Source organism: Eubalaena glacialis, chromosome 10 (assembly GCF_028564815.1).
Source record: "Eubalaena glacialis isolate mEubGla1 chromosome 10, mEubGla1.1.hap2.+ XY, whole genome shotgun sequence".
In the NCBI taxonomy this organism is placed as follows: domain Eukaryota; kingdom Metazoa; phylum Chordata; class Mammalia; order Artiodactyla; family Balaenidae; genus Eubalaena; species Eubalaena glacialis.
In genome coordinates this window covers 97021708-97042790 of record NC_083725.1, presented here as the reverse complement: position 1 = coordinate 97042790, position 21083 = coordinate 97021708, and the positions used below count along the sequence as shown (strand labels likewise).

At 48.5% G+C, this 21083-nt stretch overlaps 1 protein-coding gene across 1 annotated transcript in view; it reads right to left on the bottom strand.

Moving 5' to 3' along the window:
• The window catches only part of NAT10 (N-acetyltransferase 10), a 39314-nt gene that overhangs the window by 11906 nt on the left and 6325 nt on the right, over positions 1-21083 (bottom strand). The window contains exons 5-21 of the mRNA XM_061201571.1: positions 20900-21022; positions 19169-19230; positions 17640-17754; positions 17434-17541; positions 13425-13558; positions 12125-12218; positions 11883-11981; positions 8607-8743; positions 5683-5807; positions 5073-5223; positions 4693-4789; positions 3697-3813; positions 2715-2816; positions 2543-2617; positions 1874-1990; positions 887-1020; positions 625-673 (exon numbers count right to left, since the gene is read on the bottom strand). Of these exons, the coding sequence (XP_061057554.1) occupies positions 625-673; positions 887-1020; positions 1874-1990; positions 2543-2617; positions 2715-2816; positions 3697-3813; positions 4693-4789; positions 5073-5223; positions 5683-5807; positions 8607-8743; positions 11883-11981; positions 12125-12218; positions 13425-13558; positions 17434-17541; positions 17640-17754; positions 19169-19230; positions 20900-21022 (1839 nt within the window). The remainder of the gene's footprint in view (positions 1-624; positions 674-886; positions 1021-1873; positions 1991-2542; positions 2618-2714; positions 2817-3696; positions 3814-4692; positions 4790-5072; positions 5224-5682; positions 5808-8606; positions 8744-11882; positions 11982-12124; positions 12219-13424; positions 13559-17433; positions 17542-17639; positions 17755-19168; positions 19231-20899; positions 21023-21083) is intronic.

The window sequence follows — 21083 nt, the reverse complement described above, 5'->3', positions numbered from 1 at the left end:
ACTGTCACGTGGCTGGTCCACTCTGATCATTCAGGTTGCAGTTTGAAAGGTCACTCCTCGGAAGCCTGACCACTCATTACACTGTCACTATCTGAATACTTCTTGTTTGCTCACTTTTTTGCTGCCTATTTCTACTCATTAGAAAATAAGCTTCACGGCTTGTCTTGCTCACTGCTTGATTCAGTGCACGTGCTAAATAAATTTTTTTTTAATGAACTGACAGCTACTAACTCTCTCATCTTCCATTTTATCCTCTATGGCTCTGTTGTCCACACAAGCACATCCCTCCTTCAGATACCAGCTTATAGTATGCACTCCTCCCCTAAAACCACTTTTCTTCCTATTTTTAAAAAATACAAATTCGAGGAGGCCCCCAGTGACAGGATTCCAGAACGTGGTGAACAAGCCCACGTGCACTTCCGCCACCTCAGCGAGGAGCACAAAGCCGCTACAGTGCGCAGTGGGGAGAGTGACCGCGTGGCCCTCCGTAAGCGCGGCTGCTCCGGGGGCATTCAGAGCGGCCTCCTGGCAGCACAGGCACACCGCTCAGGGCACAGAGGGAGGCACCAGGGCTCTGCAAGGACACACCCGTCACCCCCTTCCTCTGCCAGATGCTTCACTCACCGGGGTCTGTCTCAGATAAACAGGAACAAAGCCAGCTCGTTTCCAGAACCTGCAAAGGATACAGAGAGCAGGTCACCACGTGTGCCTTCTAGGAGCGGCTGACACACAGAGCTGGGAAGGGCGGGGGGTGAGGGCAGCGGTGCGGGGGCGTCAGGGACAGCTGACACCACTGCAAAGGCAGACACGCAGCCCACAGGACTCTCATTCTCAGGACACCAAGGCCAAAGGGACGCTGCGGGAGGAAGGGCAGGCGAACGCTTACTTGAGGAGCCTGGGGGTCAAGCCGTAGGACACCCCCAGGTAGTCCAGGCGCTCGGCTGGCCTCTCGTTCAGCTTGAGAAGTAAGGGAGGCAGGTCCTTCCGGGGAGTGACGACCTCTTCCAGCAAGCTGACAGCCTGGATGCCAGAGGGGAGAGCACGTCCACCCAGTGGAGAGAGAGGAAGGTTAGCGACATTCCCAAGCACCCCTGCCACACCAACCTCTGGACAAGCACAGCAAAAACCGGGACAGGTGTCTTGGTTTTTAAAATGTAAAATCACCACTAAGTCCAGTCATCATTCCTAAGGATACCAAACCTCTAGACAAGCACGGACTCACACTGCTCAAAACCCAGAATTCGGGAAACAGCCACACGGTTTAGAAATGCCAAACGCATTTACAAAGAGACAGAGGTAAGGTTCTGAAGATGGGGGCTGAAGGTGCAGGTCTGTCACCGGATGGCTCTGTGTCTTGGGAAGTGACAAACCTCTGAGCCCGACCTTAAGTATAAGCCCCTTCCCACCTCCCACCTCCTGAACAGGCACACTGTGAAAAATCAGATGAACCCGTGTGAAAAGCTGTCCCAGTTCCTAGCGTTAAGCATCCTTACCCAGAAGGAAAGAGCTTCCCTGAGTGTGGGTTCAGTACTAAGAGGAGGAGAGTGCACAGCGGCGGCTTTAAGCTGCCATGTGGGTCAGCATCACCTGGGAGCTAAGACAGCTTCCTGGGCCCCACCCCAAGCCTGGGGTTCAGGAGGTCTGGGGCAGCGGTCAAGAGCTGACACTCTTAACAAGTCTCCAGGTGAGGCGGATGCTGCTGATCCGAGGGCCTCAGTGTCAGCTGGAGAAAGAGAAGCTTCTCCAAAACCAGAGAGGAACTCTGCTGCTGCTGCTCAGAGAGCCCAGACCACAAGACAGCTCTTGGTGATACTCCTGAAGACCCAGAGAGTGGCCCTCCCCGGAACCAGGAGCTCGGCCAGAAGATGCTTACCTCACTGCTGACAGTGTGAATTTCTTGTGAGGGCTCCAGGACCTTTTCCTCGAGACAAGGGAATCTGCCCTCATAGTACATCTGCAGCAGCTGCAGGGCTCGGCTGCCATAGCCCATCTGTGAGCAAACACGGAGGGAAACAGGCAAAGGGAAGAGAGATGTCCTCAGTGTCTACACCACTTCTACGCCCCTGTGTTGCTTCTAGAAAGCCTTCACTCCAGGTCAAACTGCACTTCGCAAAGAGAACCAATGAAACCCCTCAACAAGGTCAAAGCAGAGACCCTTAAGACCTAGCGTGGCATGACCCTCACTCTCGCACTGTCCAGCCCGTCAAGAACGTGAGGATGGCTGAGCATGCTTTCTGGTCCACAGATCAGTGAGCTCGGAACTGATGACTCTACAGCTAACTCCTCGGTGAGGACTTCTCAGACGGGAGGTAACTACGGGAAGCAGATCTGGTTCACAAGTCCCCTGTCCTCACAAAGAGTGAGCACATACAATCACCCTGCCCGCCCACCCCCAGCCCCGGGCAAACTGTCCACAGCAGAGGGGGACCTGGATCTGCTACTCCTTGACCAGCTTCCTATTTAAACAACCGCGTACACCTGCCCTAACGAGCGGCCAGCAACACGGCCGCAGCTAATTACAGCACACACGAGGACACGTTACCGCTTGATAATCCGGGTGAACAGCAATGCGAACCACTCTTCCACCCGAAAGGCCACCAAAGTCTGGGTCTTGGAACTGTGGGGGGAGACACAAGCCGGTAACTAAGCAACAAAAGACAGCCTCCAGCACCGCCAGCTTCACTCGCTCAGACACACCAGGGAAAGCACGTCACCTGTTCCGACACTGTCCATGGAATCAGGTCCCCTGAAGCCTTCTTGCCTCGAGACAGGCTGTTCAAGATGGACTGGCGAGAAATCTCCCCCTCGAGGCACACCTGTTGGGGAAGCAGGACAGTGCAGACAGAAAGGCCGGCTCCAGGTTCAGAGTCACCCCCAGAACCTCACCAGCACTCTGCCCTTGCTCTGACTAGGCCGGCTGTTTCCACTCCAGCGCACGCTTAACCCTGCAACCGACTCATCCGTTTCCAAGAGAAGTTTCATGACTGTGTCCCCTGGGCATCCTGACACCGTCACTAAGAAGGCAGAATACTGACATCCTCCTGGCCCAGAGAGCAAAACCACACTAGAAGAGGGTCTCCACACGTGGTGTACATGTGAGCTCATCAATTAAGACTCAGGATGCTCACGCGGCTCTCTACAGAACTGTGCAAAGTCAGTGACTCCAGGGTCTAACAGGAGGATGGTTAAACACAGTACCGTACGTGCATGTCATGAAATACAATGCAGCCTTAAAAATTATGCAGATTATTAATATCTGACACATTGAAAAAAAAAACCAGATTACCAAATACTATGATCACATGTTTATGAACAGGAAAAATGATAAAGAAATGCATAAATACAGGCTAGGCATTAAAAACATCTTCCCAATCTGTGTCTTCTAATTTTACAAGTAGAATGTATTGCTTTAGTAATAAAGGAGGAAAACAAAGTTCTGTTTTAGGAGCTGCAAGTCAAAATACGAGTGGCCAGTTCTGATTTTCACCCATCCATGAAGAGTGGGGCTTTGGGTTTCTGTCTGGGTGGTAGTTTCCTTTGATGCACCCTAATCGCCTGCCTGGATACGCCCAGTCACTAGGCTTGAGACCAGGAATCAACAGCTTCCCCTTCTGCGCTGCGGTTACTGAGCCACTAATCCTTGATGCCTAAGTGGGTCCCAAAATCAATGCCACAAGGACACCTCAGCTTCTGTACCTGGATGACAGCAAGCACTTCAGGAAGGGCATTCTGGGTGGGGGGCACGGGAGGCAGGAGGCAGAAGAGATGGTGAGCAGGTGCATCAGAAAGCATCTGGAGATCGCTGGGAGAGTTCTGTGGGGCACCAACACGGTCAGTGAGAAGCACTCCTCATCCCGTCCTCACTCGAGAGGCTACTCCACAGTCATGACTGGAGAACTGCCTTCCCCAGAGCCAAGTGATGTGCTGAAACCCGACAAAGCGCCTTTCCAGCATCTTGGCCAGCCAGCCTGAGACCCTCCGTAAGGGCTTAAGTGGGACTTGAGCCTCCAACGTTTGCTGCCACCTCACCACAAGTGCTGAGGCTGCAGAGCCGGAGCAGAGATCTGCTTAGTTAGTGCTATATACTTCACAGCTGGGAAGCGAACTTCTTCCTGATAAGAGGCTGCTATTTCAAGAAAACCTCTCACCACTTCTAACACCAACCCTTCAGCTTTCCGTTTAAAGGGTGTTCATAGAAAAGCTACCTAGACACTCAAAAAGTGTCCTTTCCAATGTGCCTTTTTAAGACTTTCAAATATTCCAAATTCTCATTCACTGCTTCTTAAAAACAGCCCAGGGGTATAAGGCTGGTCTCAGGTCAAACAGCAGCCCCCGGATTACAACTGCTATGTCATCTCAGCCCATCCATTTAGCCAACAGGCAAGAAATATTAAGTACCCCTTTTAAAATGGGCATAACTTTCCACCCTCTCCAGCTACCACACATGGAGCTCCATGCAGAAATCTCACACTCTGTATGCGAAGCTGGAGCCCACAACAAGCCTGAACAACAATGGGAAATGCAACCCCTCCAGCAGGACCCCTGGACCTTGCCAACATCAGGACGTTCAAGTCCCAGTGGAATGGTCACCTGAGCCACTGGGTAACAAAACACGCAAAAAGCCGAGTCAAAAGGCACTGCCCAGTGCTGGAATTCACTGCTAAAGTTCACCCGAGGGCTAGCTGCAGTTACCTTGTAATGAGAAGCCACGTAGAGGGCCATAAGCCGTTGGAGGAAAACCTCAGAGGCTTTGTGGTAGCAAAAGAGGGTATCTCTATTAACATAGTAGCTGGATCTGGAGTTAAGCAACCAAAGCAAATCAAATAGAAGCCAAAACAGGACACACTACTTGCAAGGGTCACCTGGATATGTGGGTTTCCCTCAACCTGGGAAGAGGAGCCCCTGGTTCTGAGCAGAAACACATTAGGGAGGAAAAGAAGGGAAATCAACAACATTCAACGTTCCCCTCTCCCTAGAGCAGTAGCCTATGAAGCAAAGGGCCAAAACCCTTTGTTCAACTCTTCCATTGCCCCCTCTCCCTTTCACAGGGCAAATGGAACCCAGGAGGATACAGCTCACAGGCTTCAGGCAAGGGGCAGCCAGAGATGATCCGAGTGATGTTGAGGCAATCCAGGCACAGCAGGTCGTTCAGCCACTTCTCTACTGCGTCCCCAGGGGCGTATCGGATCGACTCGTGCAGGGAAACCTCATGCAGGGTTCGCGCTGTTCCCCGCAAAACACACACACACAGTGAGGAACAACTAGTAAATACTTTTTGTCCAGAAGAGCAAGGCAAATGTTCTACTTTGTCTCTGTCACATGGCGCTCACAAAATATGGCTCAAGAATTTAAAGCGAGTGGTTTTAAATTGTTCTGGTGGATGTTCAACTTGCCTCGACACCAATCCCAAGGGGATCTCTCTAAGTCAATGCAACCAATGCCCTGAGATGGTGACAAACAGGAGTCTAGCCACCAGAAGGCCCAGGTCAGCCTTCCATCTGGTCACTCGTTTGGTTTGCTGTTCCTCAGAGAAAAGCAACTTCACCTCTTGGGGACTCAACCTCTCTGCCTGATGGTCAGACGGTCTGTTACCACCCATGAGGTCATGAGGGGAAGGACCCCGCAGGACAGTGTGAAGTGACTTGCTGCGCACTGCAGGCGCATTCAGAGCTCCAGGGGTACCTGATGCCAGTCTGGCGGTCGTCGTGGTCTTGTTCTCAGCGGTGGTGCTGACCTGGCTCTGGGCACTCTGTTGACGGAGCTGCTGAATTAGCTTGAGGGACAGAGACCGGCCAGTGCCCTCGTAGCTAGGAGCAAGAGCAAAAGCAAAGGCAATCAGGCATGAGGTCCCAAATCAACTCTCTAGGAGGGGACAGAGAACTACTTTCCTCGTCCTGATGAAACACCAGACTCCTGTTGGCCGAGGACAGCCCTTTCACCTCTGAACTTCCATGCCCAAAGGAGGCAGGGCTGCATGGTGGCTCACCTCAGAGCCATCTGGGCCTGGGCTCAAGTCCTGGCATGTCCATTTAGTACCTCTGGACAAGGAACTCAACCCCTTTTAGCCTCCTCCTCAAAAGGGGACTATTCCACACATCTCACAGGACTGTATTGTGAACTAAAAAATAAGGACTGAGAAGATGACGTGAATAAAGCATTTAGCATAATGGAACTGGAACACAGGTAAATGGCCAATTAATAAGAGCTGCTATTAGAAGTTCCATGCTTGAAAAAAATGAACAGAGAGCATTTCCAGTTTGGAAAAATTAAGATTAAACAAATCCACCACCCAAGTAACTTTTCTCATTACTACTTTCATTTAAAAGATGACATAAAGAAGTAACAAAAAATTTGGGGAAAAGAAATCATCTATAATCTGATCACTGAACCAGCTCTTTTCAATTGTTATTTCCTCCTTGTCTTTGGTCACAAGCACACGTGACCACAGGGTGCAGACTGCTCAGTGGGTTTTTTTAATTTTCAGTTTTACACTGTTTCATAGTATTCATTATCATAAATGAGGATACTGTATAAATACTTCCTCTAACTCAAATACTACTTTTAAAGAATGATCAAAAAAATAAATTTTGAAGTGCTTTATTCCTCCTGCCTGCCCCATATAACAAAGCATTCTCAAAGGAATTCCATTTACTTATTTAAAAAAAAAAAAAAAAAAAAGAGTAAGCACAAGCAACAAAGCTAAAAAAATATTTGTGCTTCAAAGAACACTATCAAGAAAGTGGAATTTCTTGAGTGGGAGAAAGTTTTTGAGTGGGAGAAAATTTTTGTAAATCATGTATATGAGACTTGTATCTAGACTCTATAAGGAACCCTTCCATACAACTCAATAATAAGTAAGACAACTCAATTAGAAAAATGAGCAGAGGATCTGAATAGATACTTCTCCAAAGAAAATAAATAATGGCCAATAAGCATATAAGATGCCCCACATCATCAGCCATCAGGGAAATGCAAATGAAGACCACATGAGATACCATTTCATACTCATTAGGATGGCTATAATCAAAAAGACATATAAATGCTAGCAAGGATATGGAAAAACTGGAACCCTCAGACACTGCGATAGGAATGTAAAATGGTACAGCTGCTTAGGAAAACAATCTGGTAGTTCCCTAACAGTTAAACAGAAAGTTATCATTTGACCCACTAATTCCACTTCTAGGTATACACCCGAGAGAACAGAAAACATGTCTGCACAAAAACCTGTACATGAATGTTGACAGCAGCATTACTGCTACTAGCCAAAAGAGAGAAACAACCCAAATGACCATCAAAAAGATGAATGGAAAAACAAAATGTGCATAAACATACAATGGAATATTATTTGGCCATAAAAAGGAATGAAGTACTGATACAAGCTATACGGATGAACCTTGAAAACATTATGGTTAGTGAAAGAAGCCAGTCACAAAAGACCACATATTCCAAGATTCCACTTATATAAAGTGTCCAGAATAGGCAAATCCATAGATACAGAAAGTTGATTAGTGGTTGCCTAGAACTGGGGGATAAGAAGGAATTGGAGGAAGTTAATGAAAGGATATGGGGTTTCTTTCTGGGGTAATGAAAATGTTTTAAAATTGACTGTGGTGATGGTTGCACAACTCTATGAATATACTAAAAATCACTGAATTATACACTTTAAATATATCTCAATAAAGCAGTTATCACAAAAAAGTAAGGCCCATTTTATTTAACTGTTTTCAGTATAAGCAAAGCAGTCAAATAATAAATCTATAATATAGAATTATCACTTCAAGATGTGACTTCCATATAGAAATCTTTTCAATATTGAAGATATGTATACACTGACCAGGAAAGATTTCCCAGTATATTCTTTTTTTTTTTTTGGCCATGCTGAATGGCTTGCGGGATCTTAGTTCCCCAACCAGGGATCAAACCCAGGCCCCCAGAAGTGGAAGCTCGGAGTCCTAACCGCTGGACCGCCAGGGAATTCCCAGTATATTCTTTACATAAAAAAGCAAATTCAAAACATTATGAAAACTATGTTTATGTTCTTATTCAAAATGAAAAAGTTAAATAAATGCACAGAAAATGTACACTAAAATTCTAACAGAGGCTGTCTCTATATGGTCAGATCACCGGTGATTTTTCTTTTTGCTTACCTTACCTTTCTAGCTTTTCTATAGCAAACAAGAACTAAATATTTCAAAATTTTAAAAAAGCTCTCGAGCCTGCTTTCTTATGATAACTATACAGTTACTTTAATACTATATTTGCACATAATCCTCAGACATAAGACACTGGTATTGCCATCCATGTGCCCTTTAGAACTTCATCAGGCCTACGGACAGAAGGAGACACTCATCAGCTGGGTTATGACGTTCTTCAGTCTGGTGCTGCCTGTTCTGGTGGGCCGTAGCTCAGACCAGAAGTGAGCTATAGTTTACTATGAAGGGGCCAGCTGCCAAGGAGAAGGCCGAGGAGAGAGTGCAGCAGAGCCCCAAAGACTCAAACTTCAGGAATCAGCCCAACCCACCCAGGCCCAGGTCACATTCATTAAATGCTATCTAACTGGCAACAACCTACAATGGGAGCAACGGCTCCTGCCCCAGGTGCCTCACCCGTTGATGGTGGATGCCATGAACACAAGGTAGGGGCCCAGAAGGCTCTTCACCAGGGGGAGGGGGATGGCAGCAGCTTCATCGATCACAACAAGTTCAGCCTGGCCCAGTTTCACAGCATCTGCAGGATGTATATACTGCCGGAAAGAAAAGTTTATATTATTAGCTTGGCCACCTGATACCATGGCTGTGATCACTAGTGAGTCACCATAAAGGCCTCTCTTTACTCTCTCTCCCCTGTCCCATTTCTTCTTTCTCTCGTTCCTCCTTCTCGCTTTTCCCTGGCAGGGCAAAGCTGGAATGGGCTTAGAGTCAGATGCCTGGGTCCAAACAGGTCGACCACTGACTGTGTGGCCCTAGGCAGGTCACTTCATCTCAGCACCTCAGATTCCTCTCCAGAAAATGGAAGAAATACCTGATGGCTGCTTGAGAAAAAAATTAGTTAAATCTGTAAAAATGCCCTACCTGGGACCTGGCTGAGTGATAAGTGGTGCCTCCCTTTCTCTCCTTTCTCCCTTCTCAGGCTTCTCCCCAGCCTCACTCTGGCCAGTGGGCCAGAGGCAAGCTTGGCCCCAGCAATGGCTAAAGGGGAGGATGTCAGGTTTCTCAAGCATCTCCTACGCTCTGGTAGGAGCCCAGGTCTCCCTGCACTGGTGGGGACACTTCTAAGACTTATAACCTTCTTAGTGTTCACACATCCTTATTTATATTATTAGCTGGGCCATCTAATGTCACAAACTTGCCATGACCTTGGCACCCTTATGTGTATAAACAACCCTTTCAGTTCCTACAGGGGTTCCTGCTCTTTTTAAAGTTTGCAAAAGTCTATGAAGAGGTATTTTTACAGGAGAGGAAACCTGAATAGCCAACTAACATAAACAAAGGTACTCAACCTCACTAGTAATCAGCGCAATGCTGAAGACAACAAGGAGACCCCCACTTCACACGCAGAAGGGCAAAACTTAAATAGCAGTAAAACACCCAGTGTTCGTGAGGACGTGGGGAAACAAAAACTCAGGAAAGTGCTGGGGTGAAGGTAAATATGTACAAACACTTTAAAGGAGAATTTGGCAAAATCTGAGAAAGATGGAAATCTACGCATATCCTAAGACCCAACAATTCCAATTCTAGAAACATATAAATAAACTGTAATGTGCTCATATAGTGCTTAAAAATGAATCAACCAGATCTACAAGCTTCAATCTGGACCAACTTGAAAACAAATGTTGAGTGAAAAAAGGCAAGCTGAAAAAAGACAAGTATAGTATGTTACCATTTATGGATACATAATTATGTAGTGAAATATAAACACATGAATTGAAAGGAAGCACACCAGGGACCTCCCTGGTGGCGCAGTGGTTAAGAATCCGCCTGCCAATGCAGGGGACACGGGTTCGAGCCCTGGTCCAGGAAGATCCCACATGCCGCGGAGCAACTAAGCCTGTGTGCCACAACTACTGAGCCTGTGCCCTAGAGCCCGCGAGCCACAACTACTGAAGCCCGCGCGCCTAGAGTCCGTGCTCCGCAACAAGAGAAGCCACTGCAATGAGAAGCCCGTGCACCACAATGGGAAGCCCGCTCGCCGCAACTAGAGAAAGCCTGCGCGCAGCGATGAAGACCCAGCCCAGCCAAAAATAAATAAATAAATTTATTTAAAAAAAAAGAAAAAGAAAGGAAACACACCAATCTCAGAGCACAGTATGGGGAGTGACAGAAGGGAATGGATGGGGAAGGGTACAAGAGGGACTTCAACCGTGTCTGTGAGGTTTCAGATCTTTAAAACAAAAATATGAGTGGCTTTTTAAACATGAAACAAACACAGCAAACAGCAAAACATCAGCATTTCTTAAGCCTGAGTGCTGGGCACTTGAGTGTTATATTGGTCTCTGTGCTTTCCTGTAGTTTTCAAGTATTCCATTACAGGTGAGATTTTTTAACTGCTTTGCTGGAAGCTGATGGGTCAGGAGGCAGAGACCCCACTCATTTCCAACAGCAGGATACATGTCCTCAGTAGGGCCCCACATCTTGGATCCTTACAGAGAAAAACTAAACAAGCACCTCATAAAAGCAGCAGAAAGCAGGCCCCTGGAGAGGCACAGCCAACTTTAATTTAATATTCTTCTACATCGCAATTTCCAGCAAGAAAGAAGAGGTCTCAAAGGGACACAAATGTAGCCTCATAAAGTCAAGTCACCTCTTCTGCACTTCAACTCCAGTCTGGAGACAAAAGGACTCTGGTAATACGAGAAGGTCTCTGATGACAGATCCAAGGAGCGGCGAGGGCTGAGCCAGGCATTTCATGGAAAGGTTTTCCCTCTTCGGCTTGTGTATTTTTCTTGAGTTTTAACAGATCTCTGTATTCTCACGGCCTGCAGCCTGCCCCTCACCCCGCCCTACCCCAACATTGGACTTGCTTCTCCGCAGCTGAGAGAACCAGGCCAAAGTAGGAAGAAACGCACAGAAAGAAGAGAGTCTAGAAAGAGACCTAGCTAGAAAAAAATTAAGGTCCTTGAGGGAAAAAGGCACAAACACTGAACCTTATTTATAACCTGGATCCTTGATAAAAGGTACACCTCCTTGACAGACATATACAAATGCCTCACAGGCATAAAGGTCAAGGGCGTAAAGTGCCAAGTTGACCTGGCCCACTTCCCACCCCAACCCAACTCCAAAAGTGATCAATAACCTGCTCCATTAGGAGCCCACAGGCCTCCATCCCTTCTGCAAGCCTGTCATGATTTAACAAAATTGTAGCCTTTGGACAAGTACAGACCATTCAGGCTTACAGAGCACTGGAGATTCACAGAGCTTTCGGGGAAACACTGTTTAAAAAGGAAAATAGGCCACTGGCTAAACCACAAAGATTCAGAGTACATTTTACAAAGAACTTTTCTTCTTTTAAATGGTGAGGTTATTGTCCTCGCTACAGATGCATCATCTCAAAACCTGCTGTAACTAAGCAAAATTAGAAATGATGTCGGAAAAAATGATTTTATTTCTCTTAGCTGATTAGCATACTTACAATCCTACTCACTCAATTTTCAAGGGACAAAACTACAACTTTCCCATCTGGCTACATATACTTGGTAGTCTGCTTGAATGTTTTTCTTTAGAAGAGGCTGAAAATCTGGAACACGTTTACCGTAAAACAACAACGCTGTCTAAAAGATATGCAATTACACAGCACATAAAACAACTATAAAAGGAGACGTCTTAGAGCATTTATATACAGCAGGATACTGGCCCCACGTGGCAGGGTTTTAGAACAAGCCTCACCTGAATGGTCTGCCTGTGTTCCCGGAATATGTTCACTCTGATCACTGCTTTGTTAAATTCAGGATTTAGAGACTGAATGATCTCATAATCCAGATGCTCCTAATAGGGAAAGAGCCAAACCAATGCCAAACATCAGAAACAGGCTTTAGAAACTAAATATTAAGAAAGTTTGCATTCTAAAGACTTCATCTGGATTTATACTCAGCATGGAATCAAAATAAGCTCTTATCCTAATTTCCTACCTGATACTGCAGAGCATCAAATCCTTTAAATACAAATTCAAACAGAGTGTGGAGGTTATCCGGGCTCGGAGAGGTAACAAAGATATTGGAGTACCTGTTGAACAAAAGGAGGATTTTTTTTTTTTTTTAAGTAATTAGGAAATCTAAGAAATGTTTAGAGAACTTAAAAAAAGAAAACATTTTTGTTTGCCCCTGTTACACAGGGGATAACCAGAGACAGTGGCAGAAAAAAAATCAGGACACACGTTTTGGGGAGGAAAAGTAAAGCAACTCCAGACCTGAGGGTATTCTTCCTCCCAACCTAATGAAAACGCATTACCAGTTTCAAGGTAGCACATCCCAGCAATTAGCTACCAGCATCTGTGAAAGCACCCCGCTGAGGGCACTGTGGGGACCGCTCCCTCAGCGCCAGGGCCGGCAGGCGGCTCCCCAGTCCTGCGCCCTGGGACGAGAGAGGGCTTCACTCTCATCACTAGCTGTGCTGCGAGGGTTTCAAACCGTGAAGCCAAAGTGCTCAGCTGCGCTCAGGCTAAGGCCACAGTTAACCTCTGAGGGATCCTTGTTCAGTGTAAAGGATGCTAATGGTGGCGGGGCTCAGTGGTACTGCTGGAGCAGCAAGAGAAACAAAGGACTAGGAGTCAGAAGCCGAGTTCAGCCCCAGCACTACCAGCACTGACTTGGGGGGTCTTGGGTGAGTCACTGAAACTCCCTAAGCCTGGGTTTATCCATCTATGAAACGCTAACATTGTTAATTAGGAGCACCAAGGAAGATAATGCATATAGGACATGGTAAATTCTAGGTCCATCATTTATGTCTGTGAAGCTGGAAGTACATGCTCTCCTGGCAGTTGCAGAAGTCTTCCGCCCAGGACAAAAGAATGCAAAGGAACGTCACACTCAAAGGCAGCTCCTCAGAAGCAAACAAGATCTTCTACTGATCAAAATCATTAAAATGTCAAACTTGTACTTTTCTAAGTCAGCAGAGCTGGTCATATACATGCTCATCTCCTGAGAGTTTTTAAGTTTCTTACCCCCATTTCTTTGCTCTTGTGTGTTTGTTCAACTCTAAATAGTGAGTTGGCCCTGGTGTGTGTCTGTGTGTGCATGCACACATATATGTGCACCTTTGGGGGTTTGGGGGAAACAGCATTGCTCTTTCTAGACAGGAACCCAAGATCTAGAGAAATCACACAGGAGCCCGCTCAGACCCAGGAGACCCAGCTTCCCTGTCCCCTGACCCCCTACTCCTGCACACTGCTCCCTCAGAGCTCAGAGTGCCTAAACATGGGGACCCCCTTACCCAAAAGCCACCGCCCCAGCAATAGCCAATCCCAGGGCTGCAGATTTTCCCCTTCCTCGGGCAGCTGTGAGCACAACAGTACTCCTCAGGGTCTTTTCCGAGATCCCCTCAATGAATTTCAAGACAGCTTTGGCCTGTGGAAAGAGAAACATATTAGGTGAGCTTTGAGAAAGGCCAAGGTCCAGCCATCTACCACCATCGCCGCGGAGAATTCAGGCTGATGCCTAGGCTAACTCGGGGGCGGAGGGGCTGCAGGGGAGTTCTTACTGGCCAGAAAGCAAGGCCCAGCACCTGGACTCTCACTCCCTTAATCGTCTCCCCTGGGTCTCAAGGCTTTAAACACCAACTAGGTGCTGATAACCCCCAAGTTCACACCTCCATCCAGACCTCTTCCCCGCACACCAGACTCTTCTATACACACAACTGTCCCTGCTCTGCCCTCCACCTGTACATCTAATAGACATCTCACACTGAACACCTAACATCCCCCCCAATCCTCCCCCACCTACGATCTTCCCCAGCTCAGCTAACTGTCCAATTGTTTAGGCCAAAAGTCTTCTCCATTTTCTCCCGTACCTGATTCATCAGCAAATCCTGTCCATACGTCTTTCAAAACATAAAAATTCTACATTCCTCACCATCCTCCTCCTCCACCACTCTGGTCAAAGCCACCACCCTGTCCCGCCACCATTATTACAGGAGCCTCCTAATCAGTCCTGCTTCCACCTTCGTTCCCCTACAACCTAGACTCAACACAGCACAAGGCGATCTTGTTAAAATTAAGGCTGGCTTCCAGAAGCACAAGAATTCCTTCAATTAGATAAATAATTTGTGTATTTGTTTAAAAAGAAAAAACATGAGGGCTTCCCTGGTGGCGCAGTGGTTGAGAATCTGCCTGCCAATGCAGGGGACGCGGGTTAGAGCCCTGGTCTGGGAAGATCCCACGTGCCACGGAGCAACTGGGCCCGTGAGCCACAACTACTGAGCCTGCACGTCTGGAGCCTGTGCTCCGCGACAAGAGAGGCCGCGATAGCGAGAGGCCCGCGCACCGCGATGAAGAGTGGCCCCCGCTTGCTGCAACTAGAGAAAGCCCTCGCACAGAAACGAAGACCCAACACAGCCAAAAATAAATAAATAAATAAATAAAAAATTAAAAAAAAAAAAGAAAAACATGATAACTGGGATTAAATAAATAAAGCAAGCCTGGGGATCCCTCTGACAGCTGTGCGGAGACCATAAGCATAAAACTCTCTGCTGGCCCCCATCGCTCAGAGTAAGTGCCAAGCCCTCCCAGGGGCCTGCATGGCCTGCACGGTCTGACCTCCGTCGCTTCCTCCTACCCTCACCCACTCGCTCTGCTTCAGCCCAGTCAGCCTCCTTGTGCGTCCTTGAGCGCACCAGGAGAACCTACCTTAGGCCTGTGTACCTGGTGACCCCTCCGCCAGGAGCACTCTCCCTGCAGAGAGCCACATGGCTCGTTTTCTCAACTCCTTCAAGCCCACTCAAAGGGCACCTGCTCAACCAGGTCCTCTCTGACCACGATACGGAGACCCGCAGCACCCCTCCCTCCTCCTGGCACTCCCCATCCCTCCTCGCTGCTCTTCATGTTTCCCCACCTACACAGCACCTTCTACTACAATAAGTGGTTTGCTTATTTCCTTGATTCCCTGGCTTCCTCATCCCACCAGAATGTAAGCCCCATAAAGCAGGTGTGTCCCTCTTGTTTACTGCTGAGCCCCTGCCTAGAGGAGTGTCAGTGGCACTTAATGAGAAGAGGGACCACAACACCACTCAGGAGCCAGCCTCTGCTCCCCACGGGGGAACAGGCCACTGAGACTGGGAAGAAGGCCGGATGGTCCAGCCTGGCCTGCCTGGTCCTGAAGAAGCTGCCTTACATGACTGGGCACGGACACTCAGAAGATACTGATAAGTCGCAGTCCCAGGCGGAAGGAAGGGAAGGAAGGGGAGGGGCTTCAGGAAGCCAGAGTCTCTCCAGATGGAAACACTCAGAGGGGATCCAGGTCCTACTCGCCTTAACATGGCCTTGGCTGAACACTGTATTTTATCCTCCTGCTGTTTGCTTTAGAGTAGAAAAGTGAAGAACTCTGATAAAACATAAGTGGCAAAATCCACAAACATAATAAAAGGGTATGAAATCTGGACTAAAAATGCACTCTAAAATAATATTCTAAAATGAAAAACCAATACAAAAAAGCAGAGTGGTTTATAAAAACAAACAAAACAACCAGTAATTATATGAAAACAGTGCCTGCTTCTCTCATAACTAAAGTAACAACAAATTGAAACAATGATCCTACGTTCCCATATCAGATTCGTAAAGACATACGAATTTAACAGTACCCAGTGTTGGCAAGACTGCAAAGAAAAAGGCCTTTTCATACACAGTGCAGGTTCCATAACCTGGCATGACACCCGTTTTAATGCACACATACTCTACCCCAGCAATTCTCCTGTTAAATTATCCTAGAGACAGTGCCCACAAATGTAACTGTAAGAATGTCCTAACAGCATTACTTATAATAGCAAAAAAGCTGGAATCAAGCCAAATGTCTAATGGGGACCACCTTCCCTTTGCACACTTTAAAAATACCCATTTATATGCACAGAAAAAGATCCAAAAGGACACACAATAAACCATTAACAGTAGCTGTCTCTGCAGAGCAGGACAGCCAAGGAGAAACACCACTTTCTATTTTTAATGCACACTTTCTTACTTACTGATTTTTTAAATTATTTTGCCATGGGTCATTTATTTTCTTACAACAATACTACTGTATTATAGTTTCTCCCTCTTCTGCCCTTTCCCCATCCTCTCTCTCACTCCCTCTCTCTGGTGATAAAGAAGTTACCAGGAAATGGTTGAAAGCAACCCAGAGACTGCAGCCTGGGCTGCAGAGAGAGCTGCGTGGTTGGTGATTCTGCTTCCAGCATGGAAAGGGAAACGACCCTACTGGGACTCAGCCCCAAGTGGGCGGCATCACTGCAGCAGTTTTCCATCATGAGGGAAAAGCCCAGTGCTGAGAGAGGCCTGTGCTGCTTGGCTGGCTCAGGCTGGACCAGAACCCTGAACACACCCGACAGCTTGCAGGCCTCTGGGCCACATCCATTCAGCTCCCATCACCGCCCAGGAACCACCGGAGAAGCCAAGTTTACCAGCCCTGGCCACTTCAGGGAGCACAGAAATGCATCCTGGCAGCTCCCACCCAGCCTGCTGTCTGTACCTAGAGATCAGGTACACAGAGGACCCTCACCACAGGGCCCTCATCAGCCCTCACACTGGAGCCTCCAGCTCTCCTCACTTACGAACAAGGCATAAGCAAAAACCTTTATGTCATCAAAACTTAATGAAAATGGGGGCTTCCCTGGTGGCACAGTGGTTAAAAATCCACCTGCCAATGCAGGGGACACGGGTTCGAGCCCTGGTCCAGGAAGATCCCACATGCCGCGGAGCAACAAAGCCCGTGTGCCACAACTACTGAGCCTGCGCTCTAGAGCCTGCGAGCCACAAGTACTGAAGCCCGTGAGCCTAGAGCCCGTGCTCTACAACAAGAGAAGCCACCGCAGTGAGAAGCCTGCGCACTGCAACGAAGAGTAGCCCCCACTCACCGCAACTAGAGAAAGCCCGCGCGCAACAGCGAAGACCCAACGCTGCCAAAAATAAATAAATTAAAAAAAAAAAAAAACTTAATGAAAATGAAAGGACACAGGTCCATCACCCTGTGCCTGTGGCGTTCCTCCATAAATGTAACCCATCTCCCCCCGACCCCCAGCTCCCTGAACTGTTAACGTGGGGAAGGGGGAGCTCATCCTGGACCTCTGTCGTGAATACATGCTGTTGCTGCGCGCCTGAGTGTGAGCAACAGAAAAGGGCCCTCGCCCACGGAGGAGCCAAGCCTTGTTCTAACTTGGCGTCTGTCACTCTCCGCCCGCTGTCTCTCCCCTCCGCGCCGTGCAGACTGGGCTGGGGATGTTCCGAACGCACGCTCACCTGGTCTAGGGTCTTGCAGCAGTCCACCAACACGCCCACAGGCTGGGTGTCCTGCAAGCTCTCCTTCAGCTCCTTCAGCTCCAGATCAGAAGGCCCAAGACTCTCCTCCTACCAGAGGGAAGAGGAGGAGAAGGTTTGCCGCCACCCCGGGAGGGCCAGCACAGAAAACGCAGCCTGCCCCACGTTCCCGGCCCCCGGCCACTCACCAGGGTCTGGGGAGGTAGGGCCTCAATGCTGGCGGCATGGGAGGAGACGGGCAAGATGTTGAGCTGGTCATCGATGGCGAGACACTTCTTACACGAGGCCAGAGAAAGAATAAACCTGAGGAACAAAACCACAGTCGTGAGGTGCTGAGGGCAGTGTCTGCACAACAAGGGAAGGGCTTTTCTTCAGGAAAGTCATCTAGCCCCACGTCTCTAAGAAAGCTGGAGAAAGCCAACACCATCATCTGGAGGGCAGTGCCGGATGATTCCCAGCCTCCTTTACGAGGCCCGAACATGCTTTATAGAGCAAACAAGCAAACGGGGAACTCCCTTAAGAGACTGATTACAAGGGCTCCTACTGTGCAGAAGCCTGCTGCTCCAGGGTGCCCCGGCCCTTCCCCCATCCTCCCAGGCTCACCCGGTAGCACCAGGTGTCTCCTTGAATGGGGAACGCCAAAGCCACCCCACATGTGCTCACCAGCCACACAGGGAAACAAACGCATACACAAATGGACTGACCTTCTGCCACAAGGAGGAGAGAATAAAGGAAAGGGTGGAGGGGAAAGCTCCCTCTAGCACTATAATACAAACATTTTTGCGTGTAGCAAAACATGTGTTTGGCTATAAAATCCAAGCTTCTCCCACAACTGCAAGAAAAGGGCCTCCCGCACTACTTTCACAGGCTTCCCTTCCAGCCGGTAGCGCTGGGCGACCTCCAGGCCCACTCCTACTGAGCAGCCTCAGCGGCGATCGAAATTAGGTCGCACAGTTCACCCAGGCCAGGATTCCTACACCTCAGCACTACTGAGATTCTGGACCAGATAATTCTTTGTTGGAGGGGCTTTTCAGTGCCTTTTAAGCTGTTCAGTGGCACCCTTGGCCTCTACTGCCACCAGCCTCCCGCCCTCACCCCAGGTCACGACCATCAAAGCGTCTCCAGACACTGCCAAGTCTCCCCAGGGGCAAAACTGCTCCGGTTGAGAACCACTGACCTAGGACATGGCTTTCTTCTTAAGGCGTTTCACATGTTGCTAACTGGCGTTCCCTAAAAAGGGCTCTGTGGTCAAATAAATTGGGGTCCCTGGTGCTGTGAGACTTTTCAGAGGCTACAACAGGCTCACGTGAATCCTCAGAAAGGAAAAACCGTATCAGCATTTCCCAGACATATTGGACCAGAGAACCCTTTTGTCATAAGGTCCCTCTTAAACATTAGTGTTCTGTGAAACACATTTGGGAAAAGAGTGGTCCAGACAAATCACCCCTTTGACAGATGCGTAGGCTAAAAGCCAGAGCGGGAGAGAGACTTGGTAAGGGCCAGAAGCAAGATAGAATCCAGGCCCCAGCCTTCCACTCACTTTTATTGCTTCCAGTTAGCTGCACAACTACCGCTGCTATCGGGAATCTCACCATTTGGGGCTCCTGTACTACCTTCCCTGAGACAGAGCACAGCTTTCAATTGGGTCCAAGATGAAAATGTTCCTCCCACTGTGCCTCCCACAGTTGAGGAAGTGAGAAATGTGCTCCAGACCTACCTCTCATTAAATCTTCCCACCACATCCTGATGGGCCTCCGTCCTGTATCTTGAATGCACGTCCTAAAAGAGACAACATCCATTAACAGAGGCACCCAAATAGCGCTGAGGTTCAGCGTCCAAGTGTGAAGAAGTTCCAGCAAACAACCCTGGGGTAAAAGAGGCACCAGTGATGCTGCTAGAAACAAAATCTACTCCTACCTAACCTGCCATGCAAAACTGGCCGAATGCGATCTGCTGCAGCTGGACTCAGACACTAAATGCAATGTTTCTTATCACAACAAATGTCCCCTCACCTCACCTTTGACTGTTCCCACATTTTATCCAGCAGCACAAAACATATTCACTTGTTCAATAAAATGCACATGCCAACGCCAGACAAGCTGGGTACACACCGGTGTTTAGTAAAGCATGAAACCTATTCTCCTGAAGCTTATAGTCAAATGGTTGGACGGAGACAAACAAGTAAATAGATACAAATTTTGGCAAATGCTTTGAATGAGAAACAGGGTGCAGTGACAGCCAATGGGGGGGTGGGGAGGGGGGCTACTTATATAGGGTATAGAGGGAAGGCCCTCTGAGGTGGTAAGCAGGCAGCCAAGTAAGAGAGGGAGGAAGAACGAACAAAGTGACGTGGGCACAGACATTCGCTCATTCACAGATATTTCAGGAGGGCTTACTAAAGGCCAGGCACCCTTCCAGGATCAGGGAATATACCAGGGAGGAAAACGAAGTCCCTGCTCCCATAAAGTTTGGAGACTGGCACGGGAAGCCAGAAAATAAACAAATAAATGTCTAACTTTAGGTGGCTGTACCATGCTTTGAAGCAAAACAAAACAGGTTGAGGAGTGACAGCCCAACCACATATTCTACACAGGGTGTGAGAGAGGCCGTACCGAGGAAGTGGTGTCTGGGCAGGGGCTGGAACGCAGTGAGCCAGCAGACACTCCGTGGGAACAGCGCGAAGGCCCTCAGGCGAGAGTGTGCTGAGAGGAGAGGGCGCACCTGAAGACCTCCGAGGAGGCCGGAGGGGCTGGGGTGAGGCGAGGGGGTGGGGGGTGGGGCGACAGGAAGCAGGCACTGAGATCTGACGGAAGTCCACTTCACCAGGCGAACGCAGCCCGTGAAACCCTGAGGCCAAGCCTAACAGTTGCCGAGCAGTTGGCAATGGACAATGAATGACTCCAAGCCTGCGGCTCAGCACACCCACGTGGCAGAGCCAGCTCTGCATCCAGGGAAACACTTCCAGCCACTCCCTCAGCCTGGGGAGAAAAAAATACCCCCCCCCACCCCCTGGAGTCAAAGTTTCTGCCAGTCCGGGAGCGGGATGGCAATGCTCCTCCACGACCCATTAGGGTGAGGGCAGGTGAGGACGTCTGTGCGTGGTCCCCTTCTTGTAGTACACAAATGTAGGCACTGGCGTGGCTCTCTGTGGAATACTGTTTTAGAAATTTAACTACAGAACAGCTGCATCATGTCCGAATCTCACTGGTGTAGAATCTGCAAATGCCTGAAAGCAAAAGCAAAATTCACAGATTCCTAAGCACACCCAGGGCCACTGAGGCTTCTCTGCAGAAACTTCCTCATTAGCTCCAGTCAAAGAGCTCCCAGCCTAGAAATTATACTGATCGCTCACTGGAGTTGCTCAGTAGGAGTTCTTAAAAGAAAGCAGCAAAAACACAGATTGATTTGAACCGCCACAATCAAGTTAAAGAAAAAAACGGACACTTACCATGGTCATCGTGTACAACTGCTTGAGTGAGTTCATGGTCCGTAGGAGGATAACCACCAACCCACCACCTTCCACTGTTTCTACAGTCCTGGCCAGCAAGTTTGGAGTCAAAGCTTCAAAATCCTGGAAAAAGGAAACCTTAGAACTGGCTGCAAAGAGCACCCGCTGGGAAGCTTAACCAGGG